The 21,086-nt window shown below is 36.4% G+C and overlaps 1 protein-coding gene across 1 annotated transcript in view; it reads left to right on the top strand.

The window, feature by feature from the left end:
- The window catches only part of LOC131436889 (potassium voltage-gated channel subfamily KQT member 1-like), a 444,267-nt gene that overhangs the window by 133,034 nt on the left and 290,147 nt on the right, over nt 1–21,086 (top strand). Inside the window, exons 3-4 of the mRNA XM_058605862.1 lie at nt 18,862–19,699; nt 19,846–20,014. Of these exons, the coding sequence (XP_058461845.1) occupies nt 19,189–19,699; nt 19,846–20,014 (680 nt within the window). The 5' untranslated portion in view covers nt 18,862–19,188. The remainder of the gene's footprint in view (nt 1–18,861; nt 19,700–19,845; nt 20,015–21,086) is intronic.

Below are 21,086 nucleotides of genomic sequence, written 5' to 3'. Positions count from 1 at the left end.
GGGTTTTTTAATGGTTATTCGCGCTCATATGAAATGGATTTTGTGGCATACATGTATAGTTTGTGGCAAATATTTGCTTGAAAATGCACTACGCCTCTGGCGCCCTAGCGATTTATGGCCCCTATGTGTTATCGAAATACTGGAGCTGGTAGTTTGATTGGATTGCTGACGTCAGGAAACTTATCGCGTTATATCTAAACATATCATCTGCGCTATATTGATTACGACACATGATTGTAAATCTGTCGGATACAGACAAGGCATAAATTATTGAATAATACATTAAGTTTTTTGTGATATTAAAAATAAGTGATCAGTGATTCTTAACACTCCTAATACCAAGCCTAAAAAAGTTACGCGAAGCACCAAGCCTCGAAAAAAGTTGGAACGGTAACTTTGAGCTATCATAGCTCAGTTGTTACTTGACCAATTTCGATAAATTTTTCACCCTCAAATTTTGTGAAGTTTGTAGATTATTTTAAGTATATCATTATTGACGATCTTTTAGGAAAAACTAATGAAAATCTGATTTTTCCCGTTCCAAGTTTTTTTTCAAGCTCAAAATGTGCCCTATCTGCATTTATGCGGCACCTGCATCGCGATTCGGATATTGAGAACTTCAACTTTACCGAGTCATAACTTTGTTGCTAGTCAACCGATCTTCAAAATTTGTTCACCATTGGAAAGGTACTACTTCCACAAATAAAATGCACTGAAAAAAAATAAAAATAGTGTTGTATACCCAAAGTTATAATGAAAACTGTAGATAGATGACCTAAGAAAAGATGAGACTTTTTACAATGATCGTAAATATCTCGAAATTCAAAGCGATGACCTAATATATTTTTATACATCATTCGATTGCTAGTGATACCAGCTACAATTTTCGCTCAACTACCATTCCCGACAATCAAAAGAAAACATTAAACAATCGATGATAAATATATATATATGAATTTTTCATTTTTTTCCCATGTTTGTATATAACTCAAAAATTAAAGCGATGACGTGTACACTTTTTTTATTCAAAATATTGGAATCATTACCAGAAACAATGTATTGATGATCAAATCAAATAATCTCAAGTAATTTGGTACAAATACAGAAAATTTCTATTATCGGGAAAATTTTGCAAAAAAAAAACAAATCAAAACTGTGAAATTTTATGACATATATTTTTTTATTATTTTAGTTGGAAATTTATTATGAACAAAATTTACAAAAAAAAAATTGAAACTTGGATTTCACTGAAAATCTTTAAAATTATGATATATATATCTAAACTCTAAAAATAATTATGTTTTTGTATTAGACAAAAGATCTAAACAATTTTCATGCACAACCCAAACGCAATTGATAACTACTAAAATTCTGATTTTGTTGTAGGTTTGCCGTAGAATCTGAAAAAATAGGTAAAAGATAGGAAATTTTAAAATTTCCGAGTTAAATTGCATTGCACAGTGGTCCGGATCCACAATTTAAGGGGACAAAAACATTTGTGGCTTAACCTTATACTTTAGAGCTATGATGTCTTCAGAACAAATGATCAGTGAAGATAAACCGTATGTCGATGGTATTAGGGTGGCTCTTATTATTAAGGTGATCAAAAATTTATTTTCCGAATGTATTGAGATAGAGGACTGCATTCTTCGGCAAAATTGTAGATAAACTTATATCGAGCAGCTTTGCTGAGGACACCATAGTAGTATCTGCAACGGTTTTAGTGTTACAGCTATTTTTAAAGAGCAACTTAGGGTGTTCCTCAAAAAATCAGATTTTTTGCTCTAGCATTTATATTTTTCTCTTTTCGTATAGGTATCTTTGAACATCTTTTAGAGTTTGTTAAAACCAATTTTTTAATGACTGGCGTATTCAGGTAGCGTTTTCTGAACCGAAGTTATGAGCAAAACTAGTTCAAAAACAGGTTATTTTTAAACTGCTATATCTAACATTGAGGCAAACGAAAAAAAATCCGTTTCTTGTATTTGACAGAAAATATTTTCGAGCATGTTTATAAAAAAAGGTAGAGGAGATATTTTTCAAAAAATTTTAAATTATGTTCATACATTGGGTTTTTTCATTGAAAAATATTCGTATCATGTAAGTCATTTATTAGCTATATATGAAAATAAGGTATTTTTGTCTTCTAAAGTGTCAAATTAATTCAAGTGCGATTCATTCATTCGGGGAATGCAGAATGGTGTCGCTTTTGTAAAATCTCTAAGGCCTCTCGGTGGTTGGAGGTTTTATCAACCGTGCATTTTGGCACCTGCAGATCGTTCAGCATCCTTTCGGGGATGCAGGACGATTTATTTCTTTATGGTTTGTGTTGTTTTCCTACCTCACCCAATTCCCAATTCCCTTCCATGTTCCTTTTATCCTTCCCTTCCCATCAGGAAGTTAGTGAGAAGCTACGCAAGGCACGAATCTCCAAATAACTAGGGGAACATGCCACTTGAGCCAATAAGTTCTGATAACATAGGTGTAGGGTTTCATTTAGTGAATAGCATTCAAACGAAGAGGTTGTTTTTCGAGACGATGACAACTGTAAGCTGCAAATAGATTGGTTGGTTGGTGCTAATCGCAAATGCTGCTGCAAAGCCAAAATTCGGGGCGATTCCAGTTTCATAAGTACCTGAAATAGTGGAATTCACTTCACTGAGAAAGATGGCCTAACCGATTTGAGAACTGTTTCATTTTGTAGGTTGCACAAGTTCATGCACTAGCTTTCATGTTTTTCAAAAATCAAACCAAACTGTTTGAAGGATACATTTTTTATAGGAGAATAAGAGAGATATGAAAAAGATCATTACACAACGAAGTGGATAAAAACAAGTTTTACTTAATTTCGTGTGATTTTTTGTGTTAAATTCAGAATTCAACTTTTTCTGAATTGTTTACTAATAGAAAATTCAAATAATTTTTCGATTCTGTACATTCCAAAATAATTCTAAGTTTGTGATACTTAAATTTTAAAATTCTATCGATTATAATTGATGTTGTTTAGGATAGCAGAAAATTTAACATATATATTTTTGTTCTTAATTGCTTGTAAAACAAAAATCAAGCAATAATTTTTTTAAAAATTGTAGTTGTTTTCTTTTGCCATGGATTAGTATATGAAATTCATATAATTTTACGCTCTATTTCTTATTGTACAAAGCCATTGAAATAATTTAAAATTTTCGTGTTGTCACAAAATTTATTTTATTAATAGAAACAAATTCTACGTCTCTTTGAAAAAGATTCAGAAAATTCAAAACGGATTCCAATATTTTCGCTTTGATTTGCAGAAACGTTGGAACGCAATATATATCAGAAATTTTGAAATTTCTGATCTTTTACCGATTTTTTGAAATTTTACGGAAAACCTAAAACAGAAAAAACTAATTTTAGTAGTTATCAATTCCGTTTGGGTTGTGCATAAAAATTGTTACATCTTTTGTCCAATACAAAAACATAATTATTTTTAGAGTTTAGGTATATTTACCAAAATTTTTAAGATTTTCAGTGAAATCCAAGTTTCAGTTTTTTTTGTAAATTTTGTTCATAATAAATTTCCAACTAAAATAATAAAAAATTTATGTCATAAAATTTCAAAGTTTTGATTTGTTTTTTTTTGGCAAAATTTTAACAATAATAGAAATTCTCTGTATTTGTACCAAATTTCTTGAGATTCTTTGAACGGATATATAATTTTGATCATCAATACATTGTTTCTGGTAATGATTCCAATATTTTGAATCAAAAAAATGTACATGTCATCGCTTTAATTTTTGAGTTATATACAAACATGTGAAAAAAAAATCAAAAATTCATATATATTTATAAATTTATCGATTGTTCAATGTTTTCTTTTGATTGTGCAGGAATGGTAGTTGAGCGAAAATTGTAGCTCGTATCACTAGCAATCGAATGATGTATAAAAATATATAGGTCATCGCTTTGAATTTCGAGATATTTACGATCATTGTAAAAAGTCTCATCTTTTCTTAGGTCATCTATCTACAGTTTTCATTATAACTTTGGGTATACAACACTATTTTTATTTTTTTTCAGTGCATTTTATTTGTGGAAGTAGTACCTTTCCAATGGTGAACAAATTTTGAAGATCGGTTGACTAACAACAAAGTTATGACTCGGTAAAGTTGAAGTATTCTATATTTTCTATGCGACGATTATGCCAAAGGAAAGAAAAATGGAAAGCAGATAGGGCATATTGGGCGCGTGAACAAAACTTGGAACGGGAAAAATCAAATTTTCATTGGTTTTCCTTTGCCAATCGTCTGCTACAAAGTTTTTGAATCAATCTAAGAACTTCACAAAATTCGAGGGTGTAAAATTTATTGAAATTCGTTGAAAAACAGCTGAGCTATGACAGCTCAAAGTTACCGTTCCAACTTTTTTTGAGGCTTGGTATTTGGAGTGTTAAACGGATCAATATCCACTCCCAGTACTTGACAGCACAAGTTAAGGACTAAAGCGGCTCTAACACGAAACAATATTACTACCAATACAAGATGTATTGGCTATACTTTTGAACATGTAGGGGAAACTTAATCGGATTGACGAAAATATTTTCCAAAAATTAAAACTACAAGCAGCAACGAGATACAATGATTCACAAATTCATTTAAATGATAAATTTCCAAATTTGAGTTGGGAATTAATATGACATTAATATCAATAACTTGCTTGTCAAACCCGTCTTGTACATATAAATTATATGGAGATTTGAAAAAAAAATCCACAAACCGAAAGTCACCATCTTGGATTTTGAGAATTCTAAAACTATAAATTATTGATTTCCACTCGCCAAGTGTAGGTCCAAGTGTAGGCCAGGTGTAGGTCCTGCCAAAATTCATAAGGAAAAGTGATATTTTAATGGTTTTATTTTTCGCATTCAGCTCATCAGTGCATTAGCAGATTATGTTGGACTGCTAATACCAACCTCACGGATCAACCAAGTTCGTTAAACTGACGTAAAGTCATTACTATTTGCAACGCCCCAGAAAGGTATATGTGAATAGCGGTACGCATCAGCACAAGTTTTTGATTTATTCGGAACAACTTATATCTATGGTTTCTGATATAAAATTGAACATATAAGAAGATTTGAATATTATTCTATAAAATGATGCTAGATGAAGTATTGTCACCATGCCAAAGATTTTGGTCTGTAACAAGGAATCAACAACTTCGCTATAGGTAAGAAAATGATTTATAAAAGCATTTTGGTTATAAATTAAATTCCCCCGGTGAACGACCAAAAAGGTTAAAGCCGGGGTAAAATGAAAGGTTTGAAAAAAAATATGACAACATCGACCGTCGTTAATGCCACTGGAAATATTTTGTATTTCTATGTATTGGTTTTGCACGATACGCTTTGGGCGATGATTCGTTCAATTCATGCAGTTAGAATTTTGTATGCCTTACTTTGGCATTGAATTTCACTCTAATGCTTGTTCATATAAAACATTTTAGAAAACTTCAATTTTGATTTATTTGTGGTTATAATATATTACTGAAATTTTGTATTGATTTTTGTACAAGGCAAAGGTGAAAATAAGCCCATTTTGCACATGAAAATGTGAATAAAGATTTCCGATTGTGAATCAAAAAACCGAACACCGTGAATTAAAAAATTGGGTAACAAAACTAAAATTGTGATTATGTTTAAAATTGTGGGAAATGAGATTGAAGACGTTTTGAAATTCTATGTAATACCAAAATTTATCTTATCAAAAATCATTCATTTAAAAATTCATTATAATATCTACAATAAACATGTGATATGAAAATATGATACTGACTATTTTTATTTACTGTGAATCAAACAATTTGGTTATTTCCACCCCTGGTACAAAGTGATTTTTGATAAGTTGCTCCATAGTGAAGTAAGATGCATTATGTTAAAAAAAATTTTTGCTGGGTTGGCTGAATGTCGCAGTTGAATTTTTTTTGTCAATAAATAAAATTATTTTAGTATCCTGAATTACGTGTTAGCTACAATGAGTTTGGGTATGAGAAGATGAGTGTATAACCGGTATGAACTAGGGCGGATACAAATCAATTGCCCCTCATTTGTATCCGAGCAGTCGTCCGCGTTACACTTTCGATGAGGGAACTTCGGGGAAGATGATGGTATACCTGGAGATGAGGAACGTTTGGATGAATATCCAGATAGTGATACATCCGAAATGGATACCCCAGCTCCCTCCATGAGAAAACCTCCTGTCCGTCGGAAGGTCTATCAGGATGACGGATCGAATGGCCCGTGGGTGGTATACTTCCGGCCCATAGCTAAACCTCTGAGAGACCTTAATATTGCTCGAGATCTGACTAAACGTTACTCGGCAGTAAAACACATGGACAAGGTATCCCCAAATAAACTGCGTGTTGTCGTGACTGATCTAAAACAAGCAAACGATATTGCTAGCAATAAGATATTCACGAGGGAGTATCGTGTCTACGTACCTTCTCAGATGGTGGAGAAGACGGTGTAGTTCGCGAAGAGAGTTTAACTGTTGAAGATCTAATAAAGGATGGCATTGGTCGATTCCAAAATACCTATCTTTAACCAGTGAAGATATTAGAGTGCGAGCAATTGCACTCTGAATCGCCACAAGTTGGGAAGCACTACCCATCAGACTTTTTTCGTGTAACATTTGCGGTTATGTTCTTCCGAAACACGTTTCAACCCCATGGTGGGACAAAGAATGCTCAGAAATGTATAAAATGAGGTCGTCATCCGCGTATAAAAGATTCGGAAACAGTGAGAATCGCGAAGACTACGAAAAACACGCATCGTTAGAAAAGACTATGAAAAATCTGATCAAAGCGAAAAAAGGGGGCAACTGGCGTCGGTTCGTCAATAGGGAAACATCGATGACCACTCTGTGGAATATAGCCCGTCGCATGCGAAATGGAATCAGCAATAATGAGTCCGCAGAATATTCAAATCGCAGGATATTTGACTTCGCCAAGAAAGTTTGCCCGGATTTTGCTCCTGAACTAAACACCTATCGCGCCGTGCCCACCCGACGTACGACGTATCGCTATTCAGAAACCGATTGCAATGCTTTGCTGTATTCGAAAACTGTTAAATTATTCTGTTTCGTCTCGACAAATGGATAGAAACAAATGGTTTGCTTTCAGACACACAATTTGGCTTCCGTAAAGGCAAAGGAACGAACGATTGCCTTGCGCTGCTTTTCACATAATTTCAAAAATCATTTGTTCACCAGAAACAAATTAGTATTCTTAGACATAAAGGGGGCTTTCGATTCAAAATGCTCTCGGATAAGCATGGTCTTTCCCACTTTTTAACAGCTTATTACACAACTTATTGTCTGAAAAGTACATATTTTTTACACATGAAGACTTGACAACCTCATGAATTAGCTACAGCCTCAGCCCCCTTCTTTACAACTTTTATGTTAATGACATCGATGAATGTCTTGAAAACTCTTGCACGATAAGGCAACTTGCAGATGATGGCGTGGTATCTATTACAGGAGCAAAGTTTACAGATCTGCAAGGACCATTACAAACTACCTTTGTCTACATGGGCTCTACAGCTGGGTATCGAATTCTCCACTGAGAAAACTGAGCTGGTAGTATTTTCTAGGAAGCATGAACCTGCACAACTACATCTTCATCTAATGGGTCCAAACCATAGCTCAGGCTTTCACATTCAAGCATCTCGGAGTCTGGTTCGATTCCAAGGGTACCTGGGGTCGTCACATTAGGTATCTGAAACGAAAATGCCAAAAAAGAATCAACTTTCTCCGTACAGGGTTGGTGGTTCAATGCTTAGGGCGCTGGTCTTACAAGCCAGTTGTCGTATGTTCGAGCCCCGACCTGGAAGGATTCTTAGTGTCAGTAGGATCCATAGTACTAGCCATGCAATAATTCTGTACACTAAGAATCGGCTGCGAAGTCTGTTGAAACAGAAAGGCCAAATTCCACAAAAGGAATGTAATGCCAGGACTTTGCTTTGCTTTCTCCGTACAGTAACCGGAACTTGGTGGGGAGCTCACCCAACAGATCTGATAAGGCTCTGATCTGATTATACGAGGAGTCTTGAGGTGCTGGCGGGAATTCTTCCGTTGAAAACCCGTTTTTGGGATCTCTCATATTGACAACTCATTCGATATAGTGTCTCAAATCCGTTGGTCATTGATAACTTTGAACGGCTAGTCAAGCTTAATTCTCAGACCCGATTTATGACATTGCACTTTGATTTCATGTCATATAACAATAATTATTCTTCGTACAATCCTAACAGTGTTCATTTCTTTTATACTTCCAATTCTACTGTATATCCATGAAAGAAGATATTTGTGGAATTCCTGATCCCGTACGCCCTCAAGCGATCATAAATATTTTTAATGACAAATTTAGAGAAGTCGACTATAATAAAATGTTTTACACTGACGGATCACTTCTCGACGGGTCCACTGGCTTCGGTATATTTAATGAAAATTTCTTCGTCTCATATAAACTCAGTTTTCCAGTTTCAGTTTTCGTCGCAGAACTAGCTGAAATTCAGTATACCCTTGAGATTATTGAAACTTTGCCCACAGACCATTACCCCATTGTATCGGACCGGACAGTCTCAGCCTCTATCGAGGCTTTTCGCTCAGTGAAGGCTGGAAAGTACTCCCGTATTTCCTGGGGAAATACGGGAACAACTGAGTGGGTCCCATCACATTGTTTCGTAAGCGCAATGAGATGGCGGACTCACTGGCCAAGGTGGGCGCATTTTAAGGTGAAACCTATGAAAGACCAATCTGCTTCAATGAATTCTTTAGTCGTTCTCGTCAAGAGACACTCGTCAGCTGGTAAACCTCATGGAATGATGGAAGTCTAGGACGGTGGTTACATTCCATTATACCGCAGGTACCGACAAAAGCCTGGTTCCGGGGGCTGGATGTGAATCGAGACTTTATTCGGACAATATCAAGGCTTATGTCCAACCACTACTTGCTCAAAGCGCATCTTCACCACTGTAACCACTGTGCTTGTGGTGACGGTTACGACGACATCGAACATGTTGTTTGAGTGTGTTCCGAGTATTGTGACTCCAGACTCCAGCTAATCGATTCCCTTCGAACCCGAGGTAGACCACCTTATGTTCCAGTCCGTGACGTTTTGGCGATTCGAGATCCTCTTCACATGACCTACCTCTATAACTTCTTAAAAGCCATAGACGTGCAAATCTAGTGCCCTTCTTTTCTCTTCCCTCTACAGCCCACTGTACCAACTCATTCTATTCTTCTATGGCACGGTATGACATACGATGAACGATTCCTCGGAGTGCAGAAAACGCCAGCAATGTGCTACAGTCTTGGTCAACTGCTACTACACTACAACCGGAAGAACATGAAAAACCCAACCGGGAAACGCAAAAACAAGCTGTGCTATAAATATGAATGCCCAACGACAAGATTTATTTATTGACAAGTTAGATCAGGTCCCACCCTCCCGATACTCCTTTACTAACTCTAGAAGAGTAAGCCGCCCCTAAATACGGCTTCATTTCCATCTCTCTCTCTCTCTCTCTCTCTCTCTCTCTAACAACAAGACCAACGGCCACGTTAAGCTAACCGCAATGGGCCAAATAAATGCATTTTTATTAAAAAAAATTACCGATACCATTATTAAGAAAATCGTGAAACATGTATTCTCATGTTATCATGCCTATTACTGATGATTTTACGAGCAACATGATTCGTATTATGAACAATAACCCATTTCTCATAAAAATTGTCATGATTTATATCATTTTACTCGTTATATCGTAATAACCCGTATGATCTCATGCGAAGACATGTTTCAACTTCCATGCTGTCTTGATCGTGGTAATGAAAAATGGATTTTTATACGAGCATACCCGTTTAGCGTTTTGGCTACCTGGGCAGCCATGGTCACCAGACACCAGAATGTCTGCCAACCATATTTTTGCAGCTGGCAGCGATTAGTCAGCCATATGGCAGCCATGCGTATGCGGGTAATTACGGAATGGAGTATATCACAATTATAAGACTACGTAGGCTTTGACATACCAACCCAGCATAAGACTATGAGTAGAACGATTCATTTTAAAATATCCCCCAGCTTATTTTTATATTAAATTACTGTTCGATTTTTTTTTATTATTGGTCGATAGTAAACTCCTGATTTACTAAAAATGACCGATAAAACAGATAAATGTATTTTACTGTGGCAATGCCACATATAACTAATTAGACATGAAAATTTGAGGCAAATTTTTGAACTGATATTAAATTACACTTGTTAGCATTCACCGAGAAGCATAAATAATTTATTGAAAATATGTAAACACGAAGCATTGCTAACACTCTTAAAATCAAGCAGTTGTCCCAATAAATGTATATCCGTTTTTTCTAGCAAATTATTTCGACCATCGGTTCAACACCATTGAATTGAAATTCGGGTTAATCAGAATCGAACTCTTGTATCAGGCTCGCTCAAAATATTGCTCCGTATCCAACTCATTTTCTTAAAAACATTTTTTGAAGAAACTAGCCTAGGTTTGTTTCAGATTTCTCGAATAATGCTGACCAAAGTGTGCTGCCTTTAAACTAACCCAAAGTTTGAACAATGTAAATTCCTCTCTCTTTACTTTCTCTTCTGTTAATAAATCAATAGCTTTTACATTTATTTCCTAAACATTCGTTCAAAATGACGTCATCATTTTGCTATCAGTACTACACAGCCCGAAAAAAGTATGAAAATTGGCAAATAAAAGAAGCGTGCTATCGACCTAAATTTACAATTCAAAAGATGTAAAAATATGTCATATCAATTATTTCTCAGTTAATATAATTACATTTGAAATAATATTTAAATCCAGAATTTAAAAGTTAATTGAGTTGTTGAGTTCTGCGTGATGAAGAATACATGGTCGGTTAAGGGAGCGAGCATCACGACCTATATGTAGTCGGAACAACCATTTTTTTCTTTTATAATACTTTTGCGTTAATTCTTGATAACGATCCCAACAGCTGCCAAAAATAGCGCCCAAAAATCTGTCGTACAATTACTGCCATCTTCACTTTCAGGTACAAAGCTTATTCAGCGAACACACCAACCATTCGAGTATGAGTGCCTCTTTCGCTTGCTCTTTTGCCATCATAAACTTCCCCTTGGATAGATTCTCACGAATCTCTCCCGATTTTCATGAAAATCGCTGAAGTGATTTCCATTTCAATCCGTTATATTGAAAAATTCATTCTCAGTACTGCCTAGAGAGAGAGAGAAAGTAACGTCGAGTCACTCTGTGTCATCGACAAACAGTGCGGTAGAGCATGGATGACGCGTCGGACCACGTTTTCTCTCTCTGGGCAGCTGACCGGGAAACCAGTTGCTCCTGTTTGGTGTTTTGCAGCTTTCCCGCGTCTCATGATACCTCGTCATCGGCTAAATCGATTTTCCATCCAATCCGAATTCGGTCTTGATTGCAGTTTCATGCTGTTTCATACGTACGTTCATATGGCAGATGGGATGAGGTAGAATTTAAAGTTTACCTGCGGCAATCATTTCTGTTTTGTTGTCATTTACTGATTAAAGACATGTACATAGGGAAAAGGTACCCTTAACCGTCTTAGTATCATCATTCATCTCATATATTAAAATCATTTGCTAGAGAGGCTCATACACACTACAAACAAATTGAGTTTTACAGGTCACTTAATTCCTCATACGAAGTAATTCATAAAAACCAAAAATTATGGAAAACTTTAATTGTAATGACATAATGTTAGATTAGTATTAATTTTACTGGTTTTGACTGTAACTTGCATTCTGCTAGCAGGTGACTGTATGCATTTAAATGCACCTTTCACCGGCCAAGCAGATGTGTGCTTCTGTGTCTCAGGCGATTAACAGACGTACTTTGTGATCCAATTAATCTCGGTTCAAGTCGCGCGGCTCAGTTCACTTTCACATCTCATCCAAGACAGTCGCCATAGACAATAACAATGTGCACTACGTGGAGCATGAAAACATCAAGTATAACATACCAGTATACCAGAAGATAGTGGTATAGAACTGCGTGGACATGATCTACTCTCAAGCCTCTGTGATCCTTATATTCGCAAAACTATGTCCCAGTAAGAAGAGATTCTTTCCATCGAAAAAAAGTGGAAGAACTTTTTCCCCGGTATTCTAAATGGTGTACGATTGTTGCGCATGCTTTTGAAGAATACCTTCTTATGTGATTTATGTGATGCCGAACCATCGGACCATCGTTCGCTCCATTCCATTCGCTGGATAGCAATGAAAACACCTCTCCTCCAAAAAAGAAAATAACAACGAGATCCAGCAGAAAATAAACAATATTTTACAACGGCCGCGTTAAGCTTAAGTTCAAAGAAACCGAATATAATTAAAAAAATGAATGGATTACAGCGAAATAAAAAGATGATTCTGACAGGATTGCTTTGATCAAATGAATGGTTCAACTTATGGCGTTTTCGTTTTTAATTTGCACTATACCGGTGCAGTGCTACACTGAGGCATGAATAAACGAACAAAAATGACGAAAACATAAACAGTAACCATTGACTACAATAAACGATTCCATTGCACAGAGCTACACCAATTTTTTTATGAGTGCTACACCAGTAGTATCGATGTAGAAAATGTATAGTACTGGTGTAGTGCAATTGGAAAAAACGATCGGTTTCAGTGCAACCTTACCTACACCGGTGTAGTGCGATTTGAAAACGAAAACGACATTAGTTCTTGCATTCAACATTGTTTTGCCAATTGATGCTTCACACGAAGTAGTTTGTTACTGGCCGCCAGATCCATGCTGCGTTCCACAGCGACAGTCGACAACATTTTTTTTCGGAAGAATCAGTTTTTGTCCGAGTTTTGCAAAAAATATGTTTTAAAAAGATTTTCATTGCAAAATCTGTGTCCGGATTTCACACTTAAAATCACGAAATCACCATCTGTAACCACTATAGAACATGACACACCAGCTCTAACCAACAACAAACACCTGAGCAAATAGAAGCCCATACTGGCTGTTTTCGTGCGAAGGAAACGAAAACGAGATTCAGAACTTGTGTTCAGGGACCTTGATTTCTTTCGAGCGTACAAGCTCTCAGCTGGGAAATAACGTCTTCAAAACCGCAGGCTAGTTGCTCTTGCGTAATGAGAGCCTATGCTTCTGTGGTGGAATAGTTTTTGACCAGCTGAAAGCAGTCTTTTTAGCACTAAGCACAACCTTAAATCTCGGAAAAAGGCTAGTTGTCTCTTCTGTGCGGAGACCTATGCGTCTAAATCGGAGGATTACCGATTGTGTTAGCGAAAAGACTTTTGACAAGGAGATGAGATATTTCGGCCTCAAACGTCTATTCGATTTGACTTTCCGAAAACTTCTGATTTTATTTACAAATTTTGGGTCTTATATACTAATTCCTAATCTAGAAAATCTGGACCTCTCGCAGAGATCCTTCTAAAAAATGCTGCACGCGCATGCGCGTTTATTTCAAGTATTCTTGAGCGTGTGTCGCTATCGACCAGCACGTGCTTGCGCTACTATCTCTTTTTCTTCCACGTGCCCAGCTGATCACTGAGCCGCTTCGCACATGCGCAGCTGATGGCTGGCAATGTCTAACTCACTTGCAGCGCGGCAGCTATTAATCTGTAGGATCGCTGCGCCGTAACACTGGCTTTTCAAAATCTATGAAAATTCCACTAAGCGGACTAAAGAAATATAGAAAGGTATTAGAATTGCTGGAAAAACCGACTTTCGAACGAAGCCTCGGAGACCCATAGTGTTATATACCATTCGACTCATTTCGACGAGATCGGAAAATGTCTGTGTGTGCACTTCTCGAAGATATTTTAACCGCTTAATTTTCTCAGAGATGGCTGAACCGATTTCAACAAACTACTAGATCAAATTCGAAGATCAAATGGCTGCGACTTCTAATGCCAAAGATATGTTGGTATAAGTGACGTAACCGACAAATCGTGTTGTTTTTTTTACCGTGCAATTTTCTCATAGATGGCTGAACCAATTTTAAATGATTGCGACTTTAGGTTCCGAAGATATTATGGTATAAGTGACGTAACCGACAAAACGCTTTGATTTTTTACCGCCCAAGTTTCTCAGAGATGGCTGAACCGATTTCAACAAGCTCAGCCTCGTTTGAAAGCTATTCTTAGGTCATTGATCCAGTTCAAAGATCAAATAGCTGTGATTTCTGGTTCCAAAGAAATGTTGGTATAAGTGACGTAACCGACAAAAGGTGTTGTTTCTTTACCGCGCAATTTTCTCAGAGATGGCTGAACCAATTTTAACGAGCTTATGCTTGTTTGAAAGCTACTATTGTGCCATTGATCAAGTTCGAAAATCAAATGATTGCGACTTTGGGTTCCGAAGATATTATGGTATAAGTGACGTAACCGACAAAACACGTTGTTTTTTATCGCTTTAATGTATATATGGGTGGCAATATTTTGGGATCACCTCTAATTTCGTTAAGCGCTATTGTTCAAAAGTTTAAGAACCACGATAAAAGTCCCAATGCAAAATTTGAGCTAAATCGGACATAGGTAAGGGGTGCTACTCAGCGGTTAAGGTTTTGAAAATTTTCGATCTTGATAAATTACCATAGGGGGAGAGTACATGATATTTCCGAAATTAAAAATTTTGATCAATTTCTTTTTAAATCAGCATTCTGGGACTTTTAGAGAGTCCCAGAAAGTCGATTTTTCAAAAAAAAAATTTTTTCAAGATGACTAAATCTTGACGTTTCATGCAATTCTAAGACTTTTGGCATCAACAAATTTTCGGAAATTTCATGTATTTTTGTGATTCTACTAAGTTGGGCTAAGAAGGGTCACTCTTCTCAAATTAAAAAATCAAAATAAAAAATGAGCCCAAATTAGTGTGAGAACTTATTTTATAGAAATATTTAAAAAAACATTAGACTATTTTGAAGAAAGAAAAAGGCATTATCATAGCACTAGGTGGATTAAGATAGGGTTTTTTTTTATTTTGTTTCACACTTTACTCCCTCAATCCGGAAGCGGAAATCGGATAAAATTCAATAACTGACTATGAGACCATTATTCCAACGGTTTCCGAGAAAATCGAGTGCAGATAGCAGATATAAAATTCAACAGCAGACTATGGGATTGCGAGACTTATCATTTGAATCTAGGTTTACCGAAATTGGTCGAGCCATTTCCAAGAAAATCAAAAGCACATATGCTATACAAACATAGATACTTAGAATCTGAGAATCCGAGTTGGGAAAAATATCGGTTTCGGTACGGCACGGTTTACGAAATTTCACGGTGAGCATCAATCGAGAACATGATTGATGCTCACCGTGTTCGATTTCGCAATCGGTTGTTTAGTTTGCAAAAATCAAATACTAAGAAAAGGAATGCTAGATGGAGATTCTATGAAAATAATCAGTTGGGTTCGTGGTCACATTGATAATGTTAATTTGACAGTTTTCACTGTGCAATAGCTAATGAGAAATTAATGAAAAAATCCGTACCAAATAATGATTATAGCAACAAAAGACTGTTTTAATTCCAGATGATTTACACCCATGTACTATTTAGATTAAACATAATAAAGCGCTATTTAGCCTAAATTGGATTTATAGCAATAACAAGAGCGCAAGATTTTGCATGTCTCGAACATACATAAGACGCAGTGTTATTATGGCACGTTTGAATTGGTTTAGCGATATTCGGCGCTCCTGTTACATCTGCGTATATTATTCCAGCTACATTGGGTAATATTTTGTAATCGCTGGCTGAAGAAATTTATTGTAACCAAATTTTCCATTTTTGCCTTTCTCATAGGCTATGCAATCACTGTGAAAATCGACTTTCGAACGGAGCCTCGGAGACCCATAGTGTTATATACCATTCAACTCAGCTCGACGAACTGAGCAAATGTCTGTGTGTGTGTGTATGTGCCCGTGTGTGTGTGTGTGTGTGTGTGTGTGTGTGTGTGTGTATGTGTGTGTGTGTGTATGTAACAAAAATATGCACTCACTTTTCTCAGAGATGGCTGAACCGATTTTCACAAACAAAGAAGGTCTCATAGTCCCATAGCCTGCTAATGAATTTCATTCCGATCCGACTTCCGGTTCCGGAGATATAGGATGATATGTACCAAAAAAGTGAAAAAATATGCACTCACTTTTTTCAGAGATGGATGAACCGATTTTCACAAACTAAGATTCAAATTAAAGGTATTATGGTCCCATAGCTTGCTGTTGAATTTCATTTGAATGTGACTTCCGGTTCCGGAGTTATATGGTAATATGTGAAAATTTGAGAAAAAGTTTACTCTCAATTATCTCCGGAACAACTCAACCGATTTTTGCAAACTAAGATTCAAATGAAAGGTCTTATAATATCCTAAAAATTTGTGGAACATTTTATCAGGATCCGACTTCCGGTTTTGGAACTAAAGCGTGATAAGTATGAAATTACCAATTTTATAAGTATTTTTTCACGAACGATGGTTAAAAACAGGTACAAATCCCTTAAAACTGCCTGATAAATTATTCTAGTTTGCAGAGTTTGTTAGTTTGTGGGCATGAAAACTTAATTCGGCTCTACTGGTTCCCACTTTTCCTGTTCCGAGAGCACCGAAAGTGGAGAAGAAAAACTCCTTAAACTAAATTCACTTCGATTTCTCTGTGATGCTTGAACCAATTTTCACAAATCTTGATTTGAATTAAAGTTTATACTGTTTTCAAATCTACTGTGAAATTTCATCCGGATCCGACTTCCGGTTCCGCAGTTGCAGGGCGATGAGTGTCAAAGTTTTCAAATCGCCATATACCATAGAGTGACAATATGTACAACATCGAAAGAAGAAGAAAACACAAAACGAACAAGGCGTGCTTTATTCTATTTCGTCGTACACGTTATGTAATAATAATAATAATAATAATAATAATAATAATAATAATAATAATAATAATAATAATAATAATAATAATAATAATAATAATAATAATAATAATAATAATAATAATACTAATAATAATAATAATAATAATAATTATAATAATAATAATAATAATAATAATAATAATAATAATAATAATAATAAAATAATAATAATAAAAATAATAATCCTATTACATGTTTTATGCTGTTTAGCTTGACTTACATATGCAGAAGTAACAAAAACGCAGGTTCGTTTCGTTTGTTAGATTTCGTTTAATTGGTTTAATCGAAATAGAGTATGAGATAGTAAGTATAGGTTTAACTACGTTCAAAACTGTTCCAATTTGTAGGTCATTTTTGTTGGTAGTAAACGAACCAACTTCGGCTATTCCGTTTATCTGAATCCGGTCTCGGAAGAATTGGAAATAGTGATCAAAATCTGCAAAAAGGATCTCACATACTTTTCTTGGAGATGGCCAAATCGATTTTCACAAACTTATAGATTCAAAAGAAAAGTCTAACAGTTTCAAACAGAATTCCTCAATTTGTTGTGGATACTACTTTCGGTTCCGGAACTACAGGGTAAACAGATTTTATAGAGTTTGTTAGATTAGGTTCGAACAAACTTTCCTATTTCTATCCAATAAACAGTTGTTTTTGCGAATTTCACGGTTATATTTATGATATAATGAGTAATATGAGAAAGGCATCATTACACCACTAGGTGGATTAAAATAGGTTTTTTACATTATTTTCAGTCATTTAACAAGTTATGTTATTCAAAAAGCCGCAAATTTTTAAGCGATTGTGCCATTATGTACATATTGCTCTTCTAATTATTTGCTGTTTTATCTTTTTTATATTTTAATGATAATATTACTCCACCACCACAGTATTGCTAAAAAATTTTCGAATATATCACCATTATTGGTCTACTAATCAACAAAGCATCAAATTTCAAGAGCTAAAAATTAAGCTTTTTTTTTCATTTCAATTATGTTCATGTGCCATATGAGTTCATTTTCAGTGAAAATCGCGTTTGAAAGAAATAAGCAGTGAACTTTTTTAAAGTAGGCATTTGATTTTGCAGTTGTGGTTTTCAAATTTTGATTTTTCACAGCACTGGTTATATGACACTAGTTTTTGGCAACAAAGTTGATTTTCACAGTGATTGCATAACTTTACTATATGAAAAGCAACTCGTAATCCATTTATAAATGTTAAACGGCGACGATAAGCCAAAGGGCAAGTGAATTGAAGTAATAACATAACAAACATAGGAATCGGAAGGAAATGGGACAACTTTTGAAGTATTTTCTGTTTGATTATCACTAAATTTCTGTTTGAGCTGTTAGTAGAATGTTCTCACTAATAGTACTGTTGTTGTACCGTTGAATTCCACTATATCACGTCATTACACTATCACAAAGTCACTACATATTTTCACAGTCACTATTTTTCCGAAAGCGTATCAAACGTTATAATACAGATACGTATTTCGGAATGCTATTTGCATCCTTCTTCAGTGTATCGGTTTTATAGGTTTATTACTTATTTATTAATTTGATTATGCCGTACTGCTGACTATGCACTTCAAGAACATAATGTTAAGAATTTTATGATTTAAAAGACGTAAATCTAGTGGAGGAAAGATTCTGTCAATCTTATTCGAAGGAGTATTTTGAGATACAAACTTCAGAAAAATATTCTATTACTAAGTGATTGTGTTACGTTAAAGTTTTTTTTTTCCTTCAACATTGGTTGCTTTAGACAATTTAGCAAATTACGTCTCGCGAGATGGAAAAAGAACTTGGAAGAATCTAAACCATTCCTCAATTAATTACGTCACCTAACCTAACGAGAAAAAATTATCTTCATTACTTCCAGTTTGCAAATCACTCACCGGTGACAATCCCACGGTCAAAGCCGAGGGTCAAGAATAATGAGCAATTAATTTACTGATCCAACGGGACCATACCGAGTCGAAACTAAGCGAGAAAATTTGATCCCGAGCTCCACAGGAAACGACAATGACTTTTAATTTAAGGCACCTACCCTGTGATACAGCAACGTCCCGACTCGAAGGTCGTTCGGTGAGACCGGTCTGGCTATATCAAAACACCTATTATACTCGAGCTCGCTGAGTGGCGTTTCGTGAGAGGGAAGGAGTTAAAACCAACAATTCGGGTTAAATAGACCGTGTTGCTTTAATAGATGACCAACAAAATGGCAAAGCATCATCGCCACCAGAATATAAATCGATCTCCGCGATTGAGCTACCTGTCGTCCCATTCCCAGTCTCAGTCCTTCATGAGCAGTGATGGCGGCGGTGGAGAAATGGCCGAAATGTTGTCGCTGGACGAATCGGAAAATTTACTTCGCGAACCTTTCGATGGTTCCAGCCCGGCCATTCAGGTCATCAGCGGAGCTGTCGTCGGTGGAACAACCGCCGCCGGGCTAGGACCGCTGAATGGAAGCAGTGGACCGAGTCATCACCAGCAACAGCAGCGGCTAGAGGAGTTGGGAGTTGGTTTCGTCGATAGCGCTTACAATAGCAAACTTTTATCGCCGGCGGTTACGATCGTGGAAATGACAAGTGGTGGCCTGCTGCCGAATGCGGCCAAACTGAGGCACAAAAATCACAAACACCGAACGGGGGCGGCAGTGGCAGCAGCTTCGGCGGCAATGGCCGGCTCCGGTGAACAGGCGACGTTGAATTCAATAGGTGAGTGACATTTGCTATTATTTACATAGATTTTAAATGCGCGTTTTTTTGTTTTCTCTGTTCCATTATGTTCGGTTTTTCAATTACTAAACGCTTAGAAAAAGTCATGTAAATTTACGTCTTTTGAATCTGGCTTTCTGCTGTAGGTTTGCAAATGTCTGTGGATCGCGGCGGACCGCAGGAGTGGGGCGAGGCAACCCGTAGTTACGTCAAAGCCCAAAGACGACACGCCGGAAGGGCAACATTCCAGGGACAGGTGTACAACTTCTTGGAACGTCCCGCGGGTTACAAATGTTTTATTTATCATGTCTCAGTGTAAGTAGAGCAAATCTTTCTTCCTTAGGGTGGGTTGGGGGTGGTGTGGGGTTGTACGAGGGAATCGATTTTCCATTCATATTCGAAGTTTACCACTAGTTTACTGGCGGTTACAGTAAGTGTGTTGTATGCCCAGTTGTCGGGCCGGGCACGGGATTTGATTGGGGCTAGACATAAAGGAGCGCTTATAATCGCTATCGATTTTCTATCAATATTTATTAGCGTTGCAAAAAAAAATGAGCGAATGCAATTTTTTCCAGTGCAATTTGAGGACATACTTGTAAAATATCTATACAATTCCAACTATTATAACCGTAGCAGGTCAAGAACTCGGATATGTTATCTAGCCTGTAATTTTACTAAATGCTTAGATCTAATCACGAAACGACTATCCCCGAAATTACAAACAAAGCTAGTAACAAGAGCCAACACACGGTACTAATTATGTCACTCGATGTCCAGTTCACTACGGGGATTCATCTGTGCGGCCACTCCCGCATGTCTAACGATTGTTGTGATACAATCGGCCTCAATGATAATAACTACGACTTTGGGCTAAAATGAGGTGGTTGAGCGGCAGCACAAAAGGCCAATGTTGACATTGCTCAATTATTCAAGCTACCTCGTCTGGTTGACGAGGAGGTGCAAAGGGTGCCTTCTGTTGAGAAAAATTTGGCTTAGTTTCATTGCCAGTCCGGTACGAAAGCTCAACACTATGATTCTATTTTTAGCCGTAACAGTTTGACCTGGATTTCATCGGGGACCATCATTCTATTCCGGTGAGTTTAGCTAGAATAAGCACGGAGAAATGAGAGGGTGAGAATGAAAGGTGTGGAAAAAATGCATACATCATTATTAATAATTCACGCGATGATAGCGCATGTGTCAGTGTTTTGTGTAGTGTGATACTCCATTGAGTGGTTGATTTTTTTTTTCCAAAAATCGTCCAAAACTTATCTTAAATATGATACTTAAATTGGTGCGGCATCAATGAAAGTGATATGCTTTCTGAGTAGTATTTATCTGTTTTTATTAGTATATTTACAAAGTACACAGGAGAAAACTATCCACA

This window comes from Malaya genurostris, chromosome 3 (assembly GCF_030247185.1).
Source record: "Malaya genurostris strain Urasoe2022 chromosome 3, Malgen_1.1, whole genome shotgun sequence".
NCBI lineage: Eukaryota > Metazoa > Arthropoda > Insecta > Diptera > Culicidae > Malaya > Malaya genurostris.
Note: the sequence above shows the minus strand (reverse complement) of the source record. Positions and strands in the feature narration are given on the sequence as shown.